General features: G+C 42.3%; 1 protein-coding gene across 1 annotated transcript; it reads right to left on the bottom strand.

The window, feature by feature from the left end:
• Window positions 1-854: 854 nt before the first annotated feature.
• On the bottom strand, window positions 855-14,384 carry LOC124043976 (coenzyme Q-binding protein COQ10 homolog B, mitochondrial-like). Its single transcript, XM_046363172.1, has 5 exons — window positions 14,230-14,384; window positions 4,220-4,369; window positions 3,301-3,493; window positions 2,914-3,015; window positions 855-2,682 (listed from the first exon to the last, which is right to left on the bottom strand). The coding sequence occupies exons 1-5, from the start codon at window positions 14,325-14,327 to the stop codon at window positions 2,515-2,517; spliced, it is 711 nt and encodes a 236-aa protein (XP_046219128.1). The 5' UTR covers window positions 14,328-14,384; the 3' UTR covers window positions 855-2,514.
• Between the last annotated feature and the right edge of the window lie 7,609 nt (window positions 14,385-21,993).

Genomic DNA, 21,993 nt, shown 5'->3' on the forward strand with positions numbered 1-21,993 from the left:
TAGCGCCTCCATGCTCTGGACACTACGCTGACAGACACAGCAAACCTTCTTGCCACAGCTCGCATTGATGTGCCATCCTGGATGAGCTGCACTACCTGAGCCACTTGTGTGAGTTGTAGACTCAGTCTCATGCTACCACTAGAGTGAAAGCACCACCAGCATTCAAAAGTGACCAAAACATCAGCCAGGAAGCATAGGAACTGAGAAGTGGTCTGTGGTCACCACCGTCCTTTATTGGGGGTGTCTTGCTAATTGCCTATAATTTCCACTTGTTGTCTATTCCATTTGCACAACAGCATGTGAAATTTGTCAATTAGTGTTGCTTCCTAAGTGGACAGTTTGATTTCACAGAAATGTGATTGACTTAGTTACATTGTGTTGTTTAAGTGTTCCCTTTATTTTTTTGAGCAGTATATTTTTTAAAGTCAGAGAGAGCATTTTTCTTCGAGGGTCAGCCCTCTGGCCCCCCTCTAGGGCAGACTGATTTAGTCACCTTAGTCAGCTAGAACCTTTCGGCAACCTTTCGTTCACTGGCCCAATGTTGTAACCGCAAGGCTAATTGACACATGTACTAGGATTGTAATAGTATCTTAGCTCAAGGCAAGGGCCATTTGGCGTTAGTCCAGTAACTCAAAATACACCTGTCTATAGTATTTTGTTATAGGATTTGTCCAGCAGGAGTCATAACTCCCATAAAATGTCAATTCTATTGTTACCTCACAGAACCAAAAAGATGTTGACTAAGAATGGGCTTGTTTGACATTGCAGGTGAAGCAAGACTGACAACTACAAATCACCTTACATAATTAGTAACGTCACAGTATTTGTAAATCAGCAGTCAATCACAATGGACCCACAATGCAGCAGATTTAATCCTGTGGACCGAGACAATGAACTCCAAAACACACACACAAAAACACCCAGACTTGGCTAGAGTATTTTTATATAAAAATAGTTAAACCATGCAGTCGATACATCTTCACCCATTTGACACATTGAAACACCTCCATTTGCACTATAAAATCCAATCCCCAAAACAAATCAGTTCTGTTATGCCAGCAAGTTCAATGTGCACTCTTCTCATCTGTGGTCTTAAAACAATATGTACATGTGTTCTCACATGAATCTCAATAAATATCTTTATACGAGTACAATGCATAATGATATACAATAAAAGATGCCAATAGGACCAGGCCAAAAGGACACTGGGTGAAAAAGTTCTAGGGTGTTAAGATGCCTCACTGTGATAGCATGCATCCAAAACTGCACCCTATTCCCCATGATATAGAGCACTATTTTTGACCAGGCCTCACAGGGTTCTTTTCAAAAGTAGTGCACAACATAGGGAATAGGGTGCCAACTAGGACACAGCGGATGACCCCGTCCCCAGCCCAACCCATCTGGTCCCATTTTTAAATATTGCTGGCGAAAAATTTGCTGCATTTAAAATCAAATGCATTACAATATTGCAGACTCTAAAAACTAAACTCTGCTATAAAACATTGCTCCCATGGGGGTTAGAGAGCAAGGTGCAATATGGGGGGGGGGAAACAGAAATGACCCCGGCGATATTATTGTAACACAGCACCTCTTGGAACAAGTGTATGTAGGTAGGCATGGCAGTGTGTATACATCTGGGGTGTAATCATTAGCCCAAACAGTTGCAAAAAAAGAACGGTTTTGAAGCAGTTGAACAAATTCAGGTTGGTCCCTCCCAGTTTTGTTCAGTTCACAAAACATTTTGCAACATAATCAGCATAATGAACACACCCCTGCTCTGCAGTGTTACATTCTTTTAGGAAACATCTTCAAGTGCTCACTGTCCCCACACTTCATTCACAAGGACAGTGACAAACCAGCTTTTCCATTTTCAAAAACGTACACCCTGATCCTTTGATACACCATCTTATCCACATGACGACCTAGCATTAGGTTACTGTATGTTGTGTTATATGTTATTGTAACAAACCTAATCCAGATCGCTTGGATGGGCCTTCACAACCTCTTGGACTGATCAGGACATGAGAACCCCCACACCCTTTCCCATGAGCTCCCTACCATAGTAAATGGCTGTGTGTAAGGTACTATCAACATATTTTTTATTTGAGCCTTAGCAGAAGTGTTATCGTAAGAGGGGCATTATGAGCCCTGTCCTGACCTAGGCCCACCCCATGGAGATAGCACAAAGCTCTGGGGTGTGCCTACTCTTAGCCAGAGGTGCTGATGGTTTCTTTGGGGAGAAGGGGCGCCAGGAGGGGACAATGGTGGCATAGGAGGAGGAGTGATGTATGTTTGAGAGGGGGGTAGGGGACAGAGGGGGAATATTTGGGGTAGGGAGGGGATAATGTTCAAGACAGAATCCAGCTGCAGGCCGTTGGGAATAAAATCATTGGTTATGTTATGATAAGGCACTGCAGTATTCAGGCACATAACTTCTTCTCTCATCCCCCTCCCTCTTCATGCCATGGCTGTGCACGTGTATATGTGTGTAAAGAGAAGCCCCATCTGGGCGCGCTACGTGTGGTGGACCTCGTGAAACATGAGCTCTTGGGGGATCATGGTCTGCGCTCCATACAGTTTCCCGGCCCGCCTCTCAAACGCAGACACGTTCTGCTTCACCACCTCGTCAAAGAACACCGTGGCCAGCTGGGAGTGCAGAAGAGAGCGGAACTCAAAGGAGATCTGGAGAGAGAGAGAGTTCAGGTGAAAAAGTGATGAGATAATACTGATATTGTTTAAAGTTATTCATGTCACGTACACAAGTACAGTGAAATGCCTTTCTTGCATAGGTAGCTCATCACAGACAACCTGGCACATTTTCTGTCTGTCTTAGAGAGATACATGGCAAGCTAGCTACATTGTTCGCAGACAGACGCATACACGGACACACTGACAGTGTGTTGCTGTACTTACAGAGAAGTCAACGGTGCAGGTGCGAGGATAGCCAGGGAGGCCAGGGCTGAAGCGCCACACAGTCTCCAGGTGGTTGAAGAGCTTACCGTCTGAACAGGCAGCCTGGGGGTCAAAACAGCCAGTCAGACTGACGCTGATGATATAACCACAGTGGCTGAGTTCCAGGTTGTCTTTATTACAGGCATACCAAGAATCTCATGGGACTGCTATATAATATTTATGTGGTTCCGGAGATGTTGAAACACTTCATACACAACCACAACTAAGACAAGCTGCAGCACACCCAGTGTCCATCTATATCACAGCTGCTCATCTTATATTAGCCGGGTACCTTCACTGCAGATACAGTAGTGGTGGGAGATAGCAGCGGCTGCTACAGTGCCTTACCTTGACCAGGTGGGGGCGCACTGTGGTGACCAGCGAGGTGTAGTTCTCCACTACGGGGGGGAAGCCAACGGTTAGTTTGGCCTTGCAGAACCCCGAGCGCCGGAACACCACGTCAGACTTCTTACACCAGGGAACGAAGTGAAGGTAGTTCTCCACCCCAGCTACCACTTCATACATCTCCAACATAGAGTACCTGAGAGAGAGGCGGCGCGGGTCAACATCTCATTTCATGGGTGAATCTTTAAAGGATTTCCTCCATATCTCCTTCGAGGCACAGAGAAGAGCAGAGGTTCCTCCTCAAGGACGTTTGAGATTCACCTCTGATTAAAACTGGAATTTGAATACCCGTCTCAGTAAGTGACTGGAAATACTTATTAACACACAAGTTACATGCTGATTATTCCTCAAGCTGTGACCAGTCAACAGACCCGATTGTCAAGGAGAAGGCGAGGTTGAAAGAGTCCCATATAACCCAATAGTCTCTGTGCCCATTTCTTAACTGGCCCGGTGACTAACTCAGCGAGTCAGACCATTGCAACCACTGCTGTCCCTGCATTTACATAACAGCCTGGCAACAAGTCCGGGACACAATGTCGCTATTAATAAGTTACAATTTCCTAGTGATTATGACCTTCACTGGATACACAACAGCGTCATTGGCAGGAGCAAGTCAGACGTACATAGAGAAACCAGAGTATTTATACATTTCTAGGAGGATTCAAATACTATTTGAAATCATTTAAAATACTTTGTGGTTCATTAAAAACTTGCCTGTTGCAATGGAACAAATAGAAAAGTGCAAACCATGAGCACCTGGCACTCCAGTCAGGCTAGAGCAGATGCTCAAATGATTTGAAAGACTTCAAAATAGTATTTGAACCCAGGCCGGTCAGATTTCAAATGAGGCACCGTGACTGACCCCATGATGCGTCTCTCAGAGTACTCCTTCCTCTTGTTGAAGGCGTCAGCCAGGTTGAAGAAGGAGCGGGTGGGGGCCACGATGACTCTGGGCCTGGTCCCCAGAAGGGGAGGCATCCTCGTCAATAGGATCCTACATGAGGAGAGATATCTGTTCCAAAACAAGGAGCGAGAAGTGTGAGTCAGAGCAAAACACAAGGGCCTATTATTTGCCACACACACAAATCGTCACATCCATTTGTACATTGAAATTTGCCAGTTAGAGTGGCCAAATTCTCTGGACGCCCTTCCCGATAGCCGAAGGACCGAACCTTCTGCGCATGTCCAGGATTCCCTACTTTACGCTGCTCCCTTTACTGCTGCTGGGTGTCGGAACCTGCAGGGTGCTCTTTCAAAGGTTAGATCAAAGCTGAATCAATGCCAAGATGTACGACGCAAGTCGTCAATAATGTAAGTGGCCAATGGTTCATTAGAACCTCAAAAGGTCTCCAAGCTCATGTCGACACTGCTGACGTATACACCAAACAGTAAATATCAGAGTGAGCTCTATGCTTCTCCAAAAACAAACTACCTTCCAGGATTTCAGATCAACTGACATGGAACGGTAATCATATATATATTGAGTACACACTAATGCAAAGTCAACCACTACATTGCGTGGCAATGCATGAGGAATTCTGCACTGTTAAACTAGAACACAATCTTCTGGTCTGGGAAGCTGTAGCCTACACATGCAGTTCCAACAACTGGCATTCCAATGGGGTAGCTATGACAAGTGAAATTGGCAGCATGTCTTGCGCTTCATCACATTGTTTAATTAGAAAACTCTGTTCATGACAACATGACAACAGTCCCTATCCTTTGCCCTTGGACTTTTCCAATACAACATTGCTGACATTAGAAAGCATGCTATGTGACTAGCCTAATGAAAGGGACTTGAAACAGAATGACAGACCAGGTACTCCAGGTCCGTCACATTCTCAGTTCTGGGTCAGTGAGTGAGAATAACGAATTATGGTTGGTGAGCACACCTGCAACTGCCCCAATGACACACATAGCCTGCTTGCTCACTCCATACTAATGTGGTTGGAAAATCTTTGACGAGGGAATCTCTGTCAGAGCTGGTGTGCAACAGGGAACCTATCAACGCACAATTAGGACTATTCAAACAGTGGTTTAATTTCAGAGACACCAATACACATGGATCTTTCTATAAACTAGGGTACCAGTGAGCATTTTCTGTTTGGAGCTGTTACAAAGTCAATCATAATTTTCCTTTTTTTCTCCACATGATACATTAAGACATAACTGGGGAACATTGATACATTCAATATAATTCACGAGTTGAATCAAAACCTAATGTTGTTTAAACCCTTTCTCATGCTTGAAGTCTTTATAAATTTGGCAAAAATCATGTGACAGGCCTCCAGAGTGGCACAGCGGTCTAAGGCATTGCTAGAGATGTCACTACATACCCGTGTTTGATCATGAGCCATGAGCCACTGCACAATTGGCCCAGCGTCGTCTGGGACGTCCTTCTCTCATCGCGCTCTAGCAACTCCTTCTGGCAGTCCGGGCGCATGCACGCTGACTTTGGTTGCCAGTTGTACGGTGTTTCCTCAGACACATTGGTGTGGCTGGCTTCCGGGTTAAGCGAGTAGTGGTCAAAAAGCAGTGCAGCTTGGCTGGGTTGTTTCGGAGGACGCATGGCTCTCGACCTTCGCCTCTCCCAAGCCCGTACGGGAGTTGCAGCAATGGGAAAAGACTAACTACCAATTGGATATCACGAAATTGGGGAGGAAAAAGGGGTATTAAAGTAGAAAAAAAATGTAATTGTGACAAAACTACATTTCTGACACTGCTGTTTCGCATTATATAACATACTAAGAAAATGAAATACACTGCTCAAAAAAATAAAGGAAACACTTAAACACATTGCAACTCCAAGTCAATCACACTTCTGCGAAATCTAACTGTCCACTTAGGAAGCAACACTAATTGACAATAAATTTCACATGCAGTTGTGCAAATGGAATAGACAACATGTGGAAATTATAGGCAATTAGCAAGACACCCCCAATAAAGGAGTGGTTCTACAGGTGGTGACCACAGACCACTTCTCAGTTCCTATGCTTCCTGGCTGATGTTTTGGTCACTTTTGAATGCTGGAGGTGTTTTCACTCTAGTGGTAGCATGAGACGGAGTCTACAACCCACAAGTGGCTCAGGTAGTGCAGCTCATCCAGGATGGCACATCAATGCGAGCTGTGGCAAGAAGGTTTGCGGTGTCTGTCAGCGTAGTGTCCAGAGCAAGGAGGCGCTACCAGGAGACAGGCCAGTACATCAGGAGACGTGGAGGAGGCGATAGGAGGGTAATAACCCAGCAGCAGGACCGCTACCTCCGCCTTGGTGCAAGGAGGAGCACTGCCAGAGCCCTGCAAAATTACCTCCAGCAGGCCACAAATGTGCATGTGTCTGCTCAAACGGTCAGAAACAGACTCCATGAGGGCCCGACGTCCACAGGTGGGGGTTGTGCTTACAGACCAACACCGTGCAGGATGTTTGGCATTTGCCAGAGAACACCAAGATTGGCAAATTCGCCACTGGCGCCCTGTGCTCTTCACAGATGAAGGCAGGTTCACACTGAGCACATGTGACAGACGTGACAGTCTGGAGACGCCGTGGAGAACGTTCTGCTGCCTGCAACATCCTCCAGCATGACCGGTTTGGCGGTGGGTCAGTCATGGTGTGGGGTGGCATTTCTTTGGAGTGGCCGCACAGCCCTCCATGTGCTCGCCAGAGGTAGCCTGACTGCCATTAGGTACTGAGATGAGATCCTCATACCCCTTGTGAGACCATATGCTGGGTGCGGTTGGCCCTGGGTTCCTCCTACTGAAAGACAATGCTAGACCTCATGTGGCTGGAGTGTGTCAGCAGTTCCTGCAAGAGGAAGGCATTGATGCTATGGACTGGCCCGTCCGTTCCCCAGACCTGAATCCAATTGAGCACATCTGGGACATCATGTCTCGCTCCATCCACCAACGCCACGTTGCACCACAGACTGTCCAGGAGTTGGCGGATGCTTTAGTCCAGGTCTGGGAGGAGATCCCTCAGGAGACCATCCGCCACCTCATCAGGAGCATGCCCAGCTGTTGTAGGGAGGTCATACAGGCACGTGGAGGCCACACACACTACTGAGCCTCATTTTGACTTGTTTTAAGGACATTACATCAAAGTTGGATCAGTCTGTAGTGTGGTTTTCCACTTTAATTTTGAGTGTGACTCCAAATCCAGACCTCCATGGGTTGATAAATTTGATTTCCATTGATAATTTGTGTGTGATTGTTGTCAGCACATTCAACTATGTAAAGAAAAAAGTATTTAATAAGAATATTTCATTCAGATCTAGGATGTGTTATTTTAGTGTTCCCTTTTTTTTGAGCAGTGTATATTGAACTTGATCCTGTAACATGCCTGGATATTGGACACTTTGTATGGAGCGCTCAGAATATCTCATGTTACGGTGTGAAAATAATTTAAATTATGGGCACATGCATCCAAAGTAATGCATGGATTGCTAATTCGAATGCTTCTAACAGAGTAACCTTATCAAGAGGATTCAACCCCCCGCCCCTACAAAAAAAAAGATTGATACTGTCATTACCAGGGTTCTTCAATAATTATGCATAATAATTGATGCGCATTTGGAGTTTAGCTGATTGGTTTTGTTGGAAAATTATCACGCAACAGCTAACTCAGGAAATGATTTTTTTTGGGGTGGCAGGGTAGCCTAGTGGTTAGTGTTGGACTAGTAACCGAAAGGTTGCAATTTCGAATCCCTGAGCTGACAAGGTACAAATCTGTCATTCTGCCTCTGAACAGGAAGTTAACCCATCGTTCCTAGGCCATCACTGAAAATAAGAATTTGTTCTTAACTGACTTGCCTAGTTAAAAAGCCTTTTTTTTTATGTAAAAAAAATGACAGTGTGATACTGCACACCAGCAATTAATGTTGATCTGGAGAATTGACAGAACGTGTGTGTTCATGTCACAGCAGTCAAAATAATTAGCCTGTCACAGACAATATAATGCAAGATTTGTGGTAAGATTTTAGTCTGTGTACGTTTTGATCGTTTGTTTTTCGAGTTAAAAATTGAGCTATCGGGAACATGAAAACGGCTTCTTTATTCATTTGTGAACCCATTTGTGTTTTTGAAGAAAATAACATGTGTATCATTTTTGGATATACATTTACACATGTGGGTGGGATTAAATGTAGAATTCCCATCATAGGTTAAGTGCATAGCCAAGTAGGAGTTTACCCTAACTCGATTATATGAACCTATTAAAAACAAAAACTGTTTTAAGTGAGAATAAGCATTTGTCTGAAGCCCAAAAATGATGGAAATTCATGAGCACCACAATGCCTATTCCACCCATGCTCTACCAAGGTTTTCCACAACACAGCTATGACCTACTACAGTAGCTATGTTTGGTATTGTACTTCAAACTATGTGTAGGCAGGTTGTTTAAGATTCAAACCTTAACAAAACAACCAAATTCATATACTTAGAGGTGCTTCCAATTTCCACTATTATGGCTAGCTGGTGTGCACAGCAGAGTAGAAGAATATCCAACATATGGCAGAGTTGTTAGTTGGCACTATTGGTCAGCACAAGTGGATTAAAAAGCCAAGAAGGAGAAGGGGAGTATGGTATCCACAGATTGATTTATAATTGAAAATGTTGGTCGGAACTTGTACCAGAACCGCGCAGGTCCACCAAACAGGGGACTTTACGTCAAATTGGTAAAACAGCAATATTCTGATCCACAGGCGGGAACTCTAACCATTACACTACGAATCCTATTCTTAAAAAGATTGACTATTTAAAATGTCTTGCTTACTGAAAATATAAGTCTAAAACAGCTGAAAACAGACCCATTTAAATCAAGTAGTTAACCAGCATTTCCTTTTTTGACTGCACGCTGCTTGCTCGGGGCCTGCAACCAGATCATTGCATTTCGTATTGTATGGTATGGATATGCATATGCATTACATTTGTGGATGTCCATAGCAATAGGTTATACATTTCCAATATGTATGATATGTTAGGAATTCTATTTTGTTGTTGTTGCTAAAGTTAACTAGGCTAGGGTTTACAGTTAAGGTTAGTGTTAAGAGTTATGCTAAAGGGTAGAGGTTAGGGTTCAGGTTAGCTAACATGCTAAGTGTTGCAAAGTAGCACATAGTTGCAAAATTGGTAATTCGCTAAACATGTGAAAGTAGTCCATGATGAGATTAGAACACTCAACCTTCAGATTGCTAGACATGTATTATACACCCATCCTTCCACCCCAACCAACCACCCTCTTTTTTTGCCTTAAGTAACCGTCGGTCTTATGTAATCATACCAAACACGTTTTAATATCACAGGTTTAGTCTAACATAGTCAATTTAAATCTATGAGACCAGACTGCAATACAGCATGTTGTGCATGCAGTGATTGATGTGTCACCCTCGTGCAGCCCGACTACATTTTACTTGTGCATAGCGATTTAAGATTTTCCGTGAAGACAAAAAAGTAACTTGACACAGTTAATCAGTCAGCACAAATTTGGTTAAGGATGACAAGACAGCTTATGGCGGAGCTGAAATTCATTCTACACGTTTGAAACAGCAATGCTGTCAGTCGAGTCTGGTAAATTGATGCTAGCCAGCATGCACAACTGCGGTTCTGTATACATGTGCATTTGCGGTTCAACCATTTCCTGTGTGGTTCATAACTAGTTTACTCTTCTTAACAAAACATTTCCCCCCTCAGCTATGGTTTGTGTGGTCTTGGTTGTTCTTTGAGGAAAAGTGGCGTAACTAAGTGCAGTTTCGTCCTGTCTCAAATCTGGCACCCTATAATTTTACTGTAGCTTGGTCTGTGCAATGCAAATTAATGCAAGTAGCGTGGCAATTAAAGCTTATAACCTAACTTTGGGAAAGAAAGTATGAGCTATTGTGGTGTATGAACTGGCAATACACGTTAGCCAACATAAGACTAATGTTAGTTTAGATTACTTAACCAATTAACTTTTAGCTAGCTGTCAAAGCAGCCAAGGACATTCACTAGTTTATTTGTACATATTTGTGCTCAGATTACATGCAAGTATCTAGATCAGCAGTTTACACGAATTCAGCCTTGTGAAAAATCTTACTTGAAAAAATACAGCTAGCTAGCTTTCCTTGCTTGTTGGTTTGCTATCTAACCAACGTTAGCTCTCATCTAACATTTTGTTAGCTAGCAAGCTACCTCGCTAATCAAAACAACCACATTTTCTGGCCAAGCTTCCTTGGTCTGTTTGTTAACTAGCTAGGCTTTCAGCAGACTGGTGTTAACTAGCTACAGAGACTAGCTGCCGGACTTTGTACAAGCAAGCTAACAGTACCTACATAATGTTGGCTAGTTAGCTACCTAGCTAAATATCCGTTTGCATTTATTGACAAACCTCAGATTGAATACCACCATATAGTTAAGCTACAGCGCATTCAGAATGTATTCAGACCCCTTCACTTCTTCCAAATTGTTACATTACAGCCTTATTCTAAAAGTGGTGCAATTAAAATGTTTCCTCAATCTACACACAATATCCCATGACAAAGCAAAAACAGATTTAGACATTTTTGCAAATGTATTGTTTAAAACAAGAATAGCTTATTTACATACGTATTTAGACCCTTTGCTATGAGACTCGAAATTGAGCTCAGGTGTATCCTGTTTCCATTGATCATCCTTGACATGTTTCTACAACTTGAATGGAGTCCATCTGTGGTAAATTCAATTGATTGGATATGATTTGGAATGGGACCTACCTGTCTACCTAAAGGTCCCACAGTTGACAGTGCATGTCAGAGCAAAAGCCAAGCCATGAGGTCGAAGGAATTGTCCGTAGAGCTACGAGACAGGATTGTGTCGAGGCACAGATCTGGGGAAGGGTACAAAAAAAGTCTGCAGACTTGTAGGTCCCCAAAAAATAGTGGCCTACATCATTCTTAAATGGAAGAAGTTTGGAACCACCAAGACACTTCCTAGAGCTGACCGCCCAGCCAAATGGAGCAAATCGGGGGAGAAGGGCCTTGGTCAAAGAAGTGACCAAGAACCTGATGGTCACCGACAGCACTCCAGAGCTCCTCTGTGGAGATGGGAGAACCTTCCAGAAGGACTACCATCTTTGCAGCACTCCACCAATCAGGCCTTTATGGTAGAGTGGCCAGATGGAAGCACCCCAGTAAAAAGGACATGACAGCCCACTTGGGTTTCCCTAAAGGCACCTAAAGGACTCTAACCATGAGAAACAAGATTCTCTGGTCTGATGAAACCAAGATTGAACTATTTGGCCTGAATGCCATGTGTCACATCTGGAGGAAACCTGGCTCCATCCCTACGGTGAAGCATGGTGGTGGCAGCATCATCATGCGGTGGGGGATGTTTTCCAGCGGCAAGGACCAGGAGACTAGTCAGGATCGGGGGGAAAGATTAATGGTGCTTCAACAAAGTACTAAGCAAAGGGTCTGAATACTTACATAAATGTGATTGTTTTAGTTAAGAGCAAAAATAAAGTTATCAATTTAACTTATATAACTAGGTAAGCTAGTTGAGAACAAGTTCTCATTTGCAACTGCGACCTGGCCAAGCAAAGCAGTTCGACACATACAACACAGAGTTACACATGGAATAAACAAACATACAATCAATAATACAGTAGAAAAATCTATATACAGCATGTGCAAATTAGGTAGGATAAGTGGATTGGCTTTGTCATTATGGGGTAGTGTGCAAGGGGTCTGAATACTTTCCGAATGCACCGTGATAAATAGAGATCTATAGGCCTAAGACAATTTACTTATTTTACCACACGTTTATTTCATTAAAAAAGAGCAACATCAGTCCAGTGATGTAACAAACAGTCACATGATCTACAGCATTGTCAAGCAAGGTAATGTTTCCGACTACTAAACTATTGATTTAGAACCAGAGTTACCGCAAGTAGCAAAGAAAACAGGAGCTGCCTCCACTATTACAGCACCATTTCAACATCTAAATCACCTATGCTTAGTCTAATACAGTGACAACTAAAAGATAGCAAAAACGATTTAGTCCAATCAATGCAAGCCAAATATTATGTTCCTGTCCATGGTAGTGATTGTGTGCACGCGAATGTAGAAGAAACACATTGACCCACCCTACTTGTAGAGAAATGCTGATGCCATCCTCTTTCATGTTGCCTAAACAGTCTGACGTTCATACAGTAAACACTTTTAGATTGTTGTTCTTGGCTACCTGGCTAAAATGATTGCTTGCTAGCCTAACTTCCTTTCATGGGCAACATGCGCCAATCCAGCTAGTTAACATGTGCATACTACATCTAGATACATGTTGAACTTCCATCCTCTCAGGCCAGGTGCACAATGTATGAATTTATGGCTGGAGTAGCCGATAAAGCTTAAATAACAGTGATACTAGCAAGAGCAGTGTGCAGATTTCTCGTTCATGTTTATTAAGGGAGGCCAGATGCTCGCTGGCTTCCTTGGCATTCAATGCTACGGGCATCAACAATGTCACTCTTTTTGACCAGACAGCATCAGATAGATACCCTACACATACTGAGAGAGAGGGGCGCTGTTTCATTTGTGCAAACGCTTTCTCAAGTGAGATACATTTCCCGCAAGTGGCTGAACATATGAAACAGAGACTATCCGAATAGCATTTTTTCCTTGGTAAATTTCTCAGCATCCATGAAAACACACCACTGACTTTCACCCTTGGTCATCATGCGCCAATCGAATGAATTTCTAAAAGCTTTCCCACGAAAAATCCCAATTAAAGCTTGACTGCAAAGTAGGCCTACCTGGCAGAATGATATCATGATGATTTGTATCAATCACGGGGCATGTTTTACAAACTCTGCTGTCACATGTAGCCTACACTGTATATTGTAGCCTGCCCTATGGTACAATAACTGTGCAAGCCAAACAAGCATCTTGCTAGGCGCCCAATTGCATTATAGAGTAACTACACTCAAAACATTGGGGGGGGGGGTTGTATTTGATATACATTATTTTTAATGGTTTGTTTAAATACAGATTTCCGCAAACTGCAGAGGACAAACATAGGTACGAGAAGTTTAATAACTTTCAAGTATTGACCTTGGACGAATCGATGTAGTTGGAGCTGAATTCCACAACGCCTGGTCTCTGCTCAACTCAGTTGGAGTTCATTAGAAACTTACTTCACCCCAGATCTGAGTTTAGTCAGCTAACGTTAGTGAGAGCCAAGCAAGCAAAGAAACCCTGTGACCCTTTAAGACCCAGACAAATGTGCAAAGACCGATTGCGTAACACAGGTAGTTGGAGACATGGAAAAAGTTGTCCAGACTTCTCTAATAACTTCAGTCACTTAGTTACAGTTTGCTAACTGGATGAATGCCTTGACAGATGTCTTTGGCATGTTAACTATTTCAGCCAGACAGCCATTGACTGATACAACTGAGGTAGTAACACACTATAGTAGCCAACTACCCTTTCAAAAGCCAACATTCCATAACAATCATTACAACTTGTACAAACTGTAGTAAACCTCCACTGCCTTCAAGAACGAACACCTGTCGGTCACATTCAGGTGGGGAAAAGACATGATTGAGTCATTACCATTTTAGTTAGCTAGCCTAGCTAGCTGTTGCTTGTTAAGCAATCCAACAGGCCTACCTAGCTGACAAAACAGTTAGCCAACTAAACATGTACTTTTAGCGACAGTCTGATAGCTAACTTTAGCAGACTGCTAACCTAACTAGACAGGAAAAGGTTTTACCGGTAGATTGACCGGATTGACAAAGCAACTGAGAAAAATCAAACAAGTTATAGTAGTTAGAATGCATCGAGAAAAACTACTAGCTAAGTGTAGCTATGCTAATGCAAGCTTAAACGTTCATGTTTTACAATTGTACATTAAACTTGAACAACAGTTACCTCAATCCATTCCTTGTAGGTGTTTCTCGGCTGGCTGTAACCGGCAATTGTTTTATACATTCTACCGCTTTCCTCAGTCCCCGGCTCCCTCTCGCCATAATCACTGCGATGATCTCTTCTCTGCTTCTCAGCTGCAAGGCACGAAAGCTACGTCACCAGAATTACCAGCCTCTCTCGGGGACGCGCCTTCTGTAAACGGGTACTATGATTGGACAATAGTGAATTAGTAAGAATTTTCATTGGTCAAATGAGATCTCCGTCACACACTAAAACTGTTGACGTATGTTTTTGCGTAATGATGGGGGTGCGTGCGCAGAAATGTCACGAGATGTGGGATTGAGTTGCATATACTTGGTCGACCTACAGTGCATCCTTGGCTCTGAAAGGTTATGAGCTAAATTTGTTTAAAGGACACAATGTAAGCAGGGCTCTTGTCAGTAGTCCGAGTTTGTGTGAGTGTCAAACCTGTCAATATACTGTATATGCCTGATATATTATCAACCCAGCTGCCATTTCTTTCCTATGGTTCTTAAAATTCTATACCATGACCGAGTAGTGATATGCAGACACAGGCTATGGCAGATGATTACTTTACAACTGAATGGGACACAGCAACTTTAGCTTCCCAAAGTATGCCAGGGTAGTTGGCATCAATATCTCAGGTGCCACCTACTAATGTGCCCTTGACCCAGTGCTACTCCCAGCCTGGCATGTCTTTAGTTATTAGTGCTGAGTGATTAGTGTTTTTGAGGTCAGTTCGGTTATTTAAGTGATCAATCAAATGTATTTATAAAGCCCTTCTTACATCAGCCGATGTCACAAAGTTCTGTACAGAAACCCAGCCTAAAACCCCAAACAGCAAGCAATGCAGGTGTAGAAGCACGGTGGATAGGAAAAACTCCCTAGAAAAAACAGAACCTAGGAAGAAACCTAGAGAGGAACCAGGCTATGAGGGGTGGACAGTCCTCTTCTGGCTGTGCCGGAAGAGGCCAAGATGTTCAAATGTTCAAAGATAACCAGCAGGGTCAGCAGGGTCAGATAATAATAATCACAGTGGTTGTAGAGGGCGCAACAGGTTGGCTTTTCACAGCCGATCATTCAGAGTATTTCTACTGCAAACAGCAAGTCTGGATCAAGGTAGCATGTCCGGTGAACAGGTCAGGGCTCTATAGCCGCAGACAGAACAGTTGAAACTGGAGCAGCAGCACAACCAGGTGGACTGGGGACAGCAAGGAGTCATCAGGCCAGGTAGGCCTGAGGCATGGTCCTTCGGCTCAGGACCCCTGAGAGAAAGAGAGAGAGAGAATTAGAGAGAGCATACTTAAATTCACACAGGACACCAGATAAGACAGGAGAAATACGGGAGGAGTGATCCTGTGGTACATGTGATCTGAAGTCATCTGCATCCACAGTCATCTGCACCCAATACAGCTAGCTTTCAACGTATTCTTATCGCCTACATATTCTTACCTCTTTGTTGATTGATATCCATTAAATTGTGTCCATTTTCTGTTTTGTAAAGATTTTCACAAATATGAAAAGATAGATGGTATCATCACAAAACAATATAAATTTAGATCATACAAGGGACAAACCTTACCTTAAATTGAGGAGATCTTTTTTTTCAGTTAAGTGCCTGCACCTGCTGTCCTTTCAAATTCAAATCCAAATGTTTCAGTTGAGCAGTTAGGTTTCTGCGAGAACCCACACCATTCCTTGATGAACCCCACCTCCTGAGTGGATCTTGAAAGGGCCATTTTCAGTGCCAATAACCCTAAGGTTCTTCGAAGAACGTTGAGGATCTTAGATGAACCCTTGTTGAACCCCTAATTTTTTTAGAGTGTACTCAGGAATGCACAACATGGAAAAGAGAAGGAACTTAGGCCGCCACATGCCATCACAAACACTGAACACGTGGGGAGATTCTCATTACGGCAAAAGTCCCCTATCTTCTGTGACCCAGAAACTGATAAATGTTGGAGGAGAGCGTCAGGAGTATGGTTACATGCACACAATGCAAATATTGTGGGTAGTCAAATGTAAATAATATTTCGATTAAAACGTTTACATGTTTTGCAAGATTATCCTGTTTACATGGACACATCTGAAATCAGGCTACCTAATTTTACGAGAATTTTGTTCTCAATGTTCTTAAATTGAACTTCAATTAAACTACTCAGTCTGCTACCCAGAGTTTGCAAGATTCTGGTTGAATGAAACAGACAAGAGTCCCAGCTTACAATAGTCAGAATGTTTGTTCACAAGAGCACTCTAAAATCATAAATGCAAACCCAGTCTTTATAACATACACAAACAAGTACAAATCTTAAGCTACGTCTTGCTCAGACAGTCTGTGTTTTTCCACTACACAGATACATTGTTTCTTTAATCTGCAACATATTTCATAATATTCTGCAAGCCTAACAGGTTCTCCACTCCACGGGTGGAGACAGAATGTCCTTTAAGGAACACAGTAGTACAACTTGTCTGTCGATAGCTCCTCTTATCATTTGTTTCACACTTGCACCCTGCTTACATACTAAAAAGGAACAAAAGGTCCTTTTTCTAATTCTGACTAAAACTACACACATCATCAGATTATAGTTTTATGATTCTAATAAATTTCATACAATTATATGGTTTCAGGGTGGAATACTTTAATCATTACCATTAAGCATATAATTCCCTTATCACCGAATGGCACTCAGATAAAATCAGAAAATCGAAAATCAAAATAAACGTTCTCCCACTGCATGTTATTTTGAGGGAGCATTTTTGATTCAGAGTTTGGACAAACATTTTGTAGGCTATGTGAAAACTACTTATAAAGGAGCTTTCACAATGAAATGGTTTGGTGCGATTTTTCCAAACTGGTGCTTTTACCCCCTTAGTTCAGTTTGGACTAATGTGAACATTCTATCCGAGCTCACTAAACGCACAGCGGTTTGCTCAAAAAGGGTGGTCTCGGTCAGATTCAAATTTGTAGTGGTGTGTTTGCTACTGGTAAGAACCCAGTCCAGACCAAACTCAGGAAAATAACCAGAGTCGCGCATTATTATTGTTTTGACTGCGAGTACTTGATGAAATGCAAGCACCATAATAACTTGATATCTCTGAAATATTGTGAGTTGCAGCACATTTATGAGTGCATCCAATGCAAAGGCCTTGTATGGTCAAGCCGACTACTCCATTGGCCATGCAGCGTCTATGGTGATATGGCCTCTGCAGAAGTCAGGGCATTCATACTTCTTGCTCTTTGTGGAGCTGCTGTGAAGAAAGTGAGTTTGCATTTATACAGGACTTCCACCCTCACCTACCGTCAACCAATCATGTCAATGCAGAGCTATACAGAGCCCTCCACATTGTTAAACAATTGGAGAGGTGCACGGGAATGCGGTATGGAGCTCAATTTGGCTTCTGCATGCCTCCAGAGGCACCGCAATTGTGCCACACCATCCATTAGGCACCCTAGACTACATTTTGGGTCAAACATATGTTGTCTTTTAGGGAGCCGGGCTATTGTACACTATTTCCTCCCAGCTCCCTCATGTTGTTGGAAGTCCAAAGCCAAAGTAATATGAAAATTGATGATTCATGATAATAATAAATTGATTTAAAGTGAGCATTTTGTCCAATAAACAAATGCAGTGTTGATTTTAGCATGTAAATCTTGGAGGGACAAAAAAAAAAAATGTTTTAGTTGCATATCAGCAAAGTCACTCGCACTATTGAGTGAATCCTTACTACTGCTGCATCTGGCTATCAGCAGAGCCTTGTCTGGCAGCGAAACAGTTAATTCAGCCTCATTTCCTGCCTCATTTACATGCTTTAAAAAACTAAGCTGATATGGCTGACTTGCTTAAACCTCTTTGGGCTGAGATCCCGCTAACGGGATCGATATGACAACAGCCAGTGAAAGTGCAGGGCGCCAAATTCAAACAATCAGAAATCTCATAATTAAAATTCCTCAAACATACAAGTATTTCACACTATTTTAAAAATACCCTTCTTGTTAATCCCACCACAGTGTCCGATTTCAAATAGGCTTTACGGCAAAAGCACCACAAATGATTGTTAGGTCAGAGCCAAGTCACAGAAAAACACAGCTATTTTTCCAGCCAAAGAGAGGAGTCACAAAAATCAGAAATAGAGATAGAATTTATCACTAACCTTTGATGATCTTCACCAGATGACACTCATAGGACTTCATGTTACACAATACATGTATGTTTTGTTCGATAAAGTTCATATTTATATAAATAAATCTCAGTATACATTGGCGAGTTATGTTCAGTAGTTCCAAAAACATCCGGTGATTTTGCAGAGAGCCACATCAATTTACAGAAATACTCATCATAAATGTTGATAAAAATACAAGTCTTTTACATGGAACTTTAGATACACTTCTCCTTAATGCAACTGCTGTGTCAGATTTCAAAAAAACTTTACGGAAAAAGCACACCATGCAATGATCTGAGTATGGTGCTCAGAGACCAAAACAACCCAAACAGGTATCCGCCATGTTGTGTAGTCAACAGAAGTCAGAAATAACATTATAAATATTCACTTATCTTTGATTATCTTCATCAGAATGCACTCCCAGGAATCCCAGTTCCACAATAAATGTTTGATTTGTTCGATAAAGTTCATCTTTATGTCCAAATACCTCCTTGTTGAGTTTATTGAGTTTATTTTATTTTTACAGGGACAGTGCACATTAATGAACATTTCAGAAAAAAGTGCCGGTTTTAGCCAGCCGGCTAATTTTCAACCACAGTCCCTGGGCAGGTTATTAAAAACAATTACAATATAGACAATCATTGAGCAGTGAGCACACGCAGAGCAACATAGGACAAGCAAGACATAGCATACAGGCAGAGCAACATAGGACAAGCAAGACGTAGCATACAGACAGAGCAACAGAACAAAAAACAGAAAGACAACATTCATAAAAGCAACAAAGTGTTTCCGCACCTCACAAGCTACAGAAAACCAACATGGAAAGTGGTAATACACAGCTAGGGATTATGATCACAAATCTGATTGACCTTTAGCCATGTATTCATACATTTTGCGAAAGTGTGATAGGTGGTGCAGTTATGTGTCTCTGGTGGTAGTGTATTCCAGACATGGGAAGCTCTCTCAGAGAAAGCGGATTTACTAAAGGTGCTTTTCCTATACAGTCACCTCTCACGGCAGACCTTGTGGATCTGCTGCCATATGTTTGGGTTTTCTGTTTAACAAAAATACTGAGTGGAGGGGGAGCCAGGCCATTTAGGATCTTGAATACAAGACATGCATTGGTGTATTGCACAAGATTTTCCCAACTCAAGAGCTCATGTTTTCTAAGGATGTGACAATGATGATGGCTATTGGGCTTCCTATCAAGCACTTTGAGAGCCTGTTTGTAGACAGACTGAATAGGTTTTAATGTTGTACAGCAAGCTTGGGCCCAACTAGTCAAGCAGTATGTTAAGTGGGGGAGTATCATAGATTTGAAGTACAGTTTTGCTACCTCTGTTGTCAAACAATTTTGTATAAATCAGAAATTAGCTAGATTGAATTTGGTTATCTGAATGACGTTTTTCACATGCTTTTTAAAAGAGAGGTTGGAATCAAGTATGATGTCAAGGTACTTCAAATCAGATACCACCTGGAGCTTCTCCCCTGACACATAGACATCTGGTTCAGTAGCATCTGTTGCCCTCTTTGTGAATAACATGCAAACAGTTTTTTTCACATTGAGATGCAAACATGAGTCACTGAGCCACTTTGTAACCTGGACCATTACAGTAGTGAGGTAATATATAATATAATATAATATATGCCATTTAGCAGACGCTTTTATCCAAAGCGACTTACAGTCATGTGTGCATACATTCTACGTATGGTTGATCCCGGGAATCGAACCCACTACCCTGGCGTTACAAGTGCCATGCTCTACCAACTGAGCTACAGAAGGACTTGTGCAGCTTGTTGTTTGCTCTATGCATGCACATATATCACTGTATCATCTGCATACATTTGAATTTCAGACCCAGTACAGACAGAAGGCAGATCATTAATGTACAGGCTGAACAGGAGGGGCCCCGGTATTGATCCTTGGGGCACGCCCACATCATAGCTAAGAGTGGGTGACAGCTCATTGCTCACTCTGACACACTGAGTTCTGCCTTCAAGGTATGATTTCAGTTTAACTTGAACAATTTTGTGATGAGAATCTCATGGAATCTCATCTCTGTTGTTAGCGCGTTTAGCCCAGTAATCCAAATTCATGACGGCACGAGCAGACGAAAAGTCAAAAAGTTCCTTTACATTCCTTAGAAACATGTCAAACGAAGTATAGAATCAATCTTTAGGATGTTTTTAACATGAATCTTCAATAATGTTCCAACCGGAGAATTCCTTTGTCTGTAGAAATGCAATGGCACAGAGCTCGCTCTCACGTGAACGAGCGTCACAAGCTCATGGCACTCTGCCAGACCACTGACTCAAACAGCCCTTATGTGCAACATGACCAATATCCCACTGTATCTTCAATAGGGAATGAGTTGAAAAATGACAAACCTCAGATTTCCCACTTCCTGACTGGATTTTTTTCTCAGGTTTTTGTATGCCATATGTATTCTCACAGACGTCATTCAAACAGTTTTAGAAACTTCAGAGTGTTTTCTATCCAAATCTACTAATAATATGCATATATTAGCAACTGGTACTGAGTAGCAGGCAGTTCACTCTGGGCACCTCTGGGCACCTTATTCATCCAAGCTTCTCAATACTGCCCCCAGCCATAAGAAGTTTTAAACAAATGTGGTTTCTACTTACAATTGAGATGTACAAACTATGGCATAAGGTGATGACGAGGGCAATCCGTAATTTTGTTGAAGATGTTAATGAGCGAGCTAGGACAATCAGGACTATAACTATTTGTTCAGCACTTAGCGACCGTATCCAGAACATGGGCCGATCTTACAGTATTATCCCTGTACACCAAGTCAGTACCGTAAGACAAATAAAGGGGGCATATAAGTAGAAAATGAAAGCTCTTACAATATTCAATGATGACATTTCTCTAAAACAGGCTATAGGCTACATGTGCACCACCAACAGCTAACCGCTTACTGCTCAACATACACTTAGTATTACTTTCTTAACTGCACTATACATATCTCCCTGGCATATTACATAATTTATGCAGCAGCCTACAATACATTTTTGGACTCACCTTGTTGTGCTGTGCTCACTTGAAATGGAAGGTGGTGCGGCGGTCCTTCGTGGGCAAATTTTGTCATCAGACATTGTCATCAAAGTCTGGCATTCTCTGAATTTATGGTGCTTTCCAGAAATCTGGGAACTCTGAAAAAAACAAGGTTGAATCATGACGTCAGTGATCTTCAGGTCGGAGCTCTAGAAAGAGGCCCGAGTTCCTTACTTGGAATTCAGAGTTGGATGACCGTTCAAAACGTATTTTCCCAGTCTAAGCTAATTCTTTACGACTTTCCAGTTGTCTTGAACTCAATGAAGTCTGAGATTTCCCAGTTCCGAGTTTCCAGTTGTTTTGAACGCGGCAGAAGTCATGCTGGACAGCATGGCCAATGTTGAATGTTTATCCTTTTAAACTTGGAAAAGAGACCCTTAAACCCAGATTTGGACCATACAATGACTCCATTGAATAGCAGGCTAGTGTTTGCTTTGCAAACCATTCACTGCTGAATTTGCAATTTAAAACTTGTTGTGTAATGTTTATGTCCAATGGCCGATGAG

This window comes from Oncorhynchus gorbuscha, linkage group LG09, assembly GCF_021184085.1.
Source record: "Oncorhynchus gorbuscha isolate QuinsamMale2020 ecotype Even-year linkage group LG09, OgorEven_v1.0, whole genome shotgun sequence".
Lineage (NCBI taxonomy): Eukaryota > Metazoa > Chordata > Actinopteri > Salmoniformes > Salmonidae > Oncorhynchus > Oncorhynchus gorbuscha.

What these genes read in the sequence shown, in the direction of transcription:
- LOC124043976 (XM_046363172.1), bottom strand. Translation starts at nt 14,327, where the DNA reads ATGGCGAGAGGGAGCCGGGGACTGAGGAAAGCGGTAGAATGTATAAAA. An exon ending in TGCGCCCCCACCTGGTCAAG is followed by an intron (nt 3,016 to 3,300) that starts GTAAGGCACTGT and finishes TTTGACCCCCAG; the next exon opens with GCTGCCTGTTCAGACGGTAA. An exon ending in CCTGCACCGTTGACTTCTCT is followed by an intron (nt 2,683 to 2,913) that starts GTAAGTACAGCA and finishes CTCTCTCTCCAG; the next exon opens with ATCTCCTTTGAGTTCCGCTC.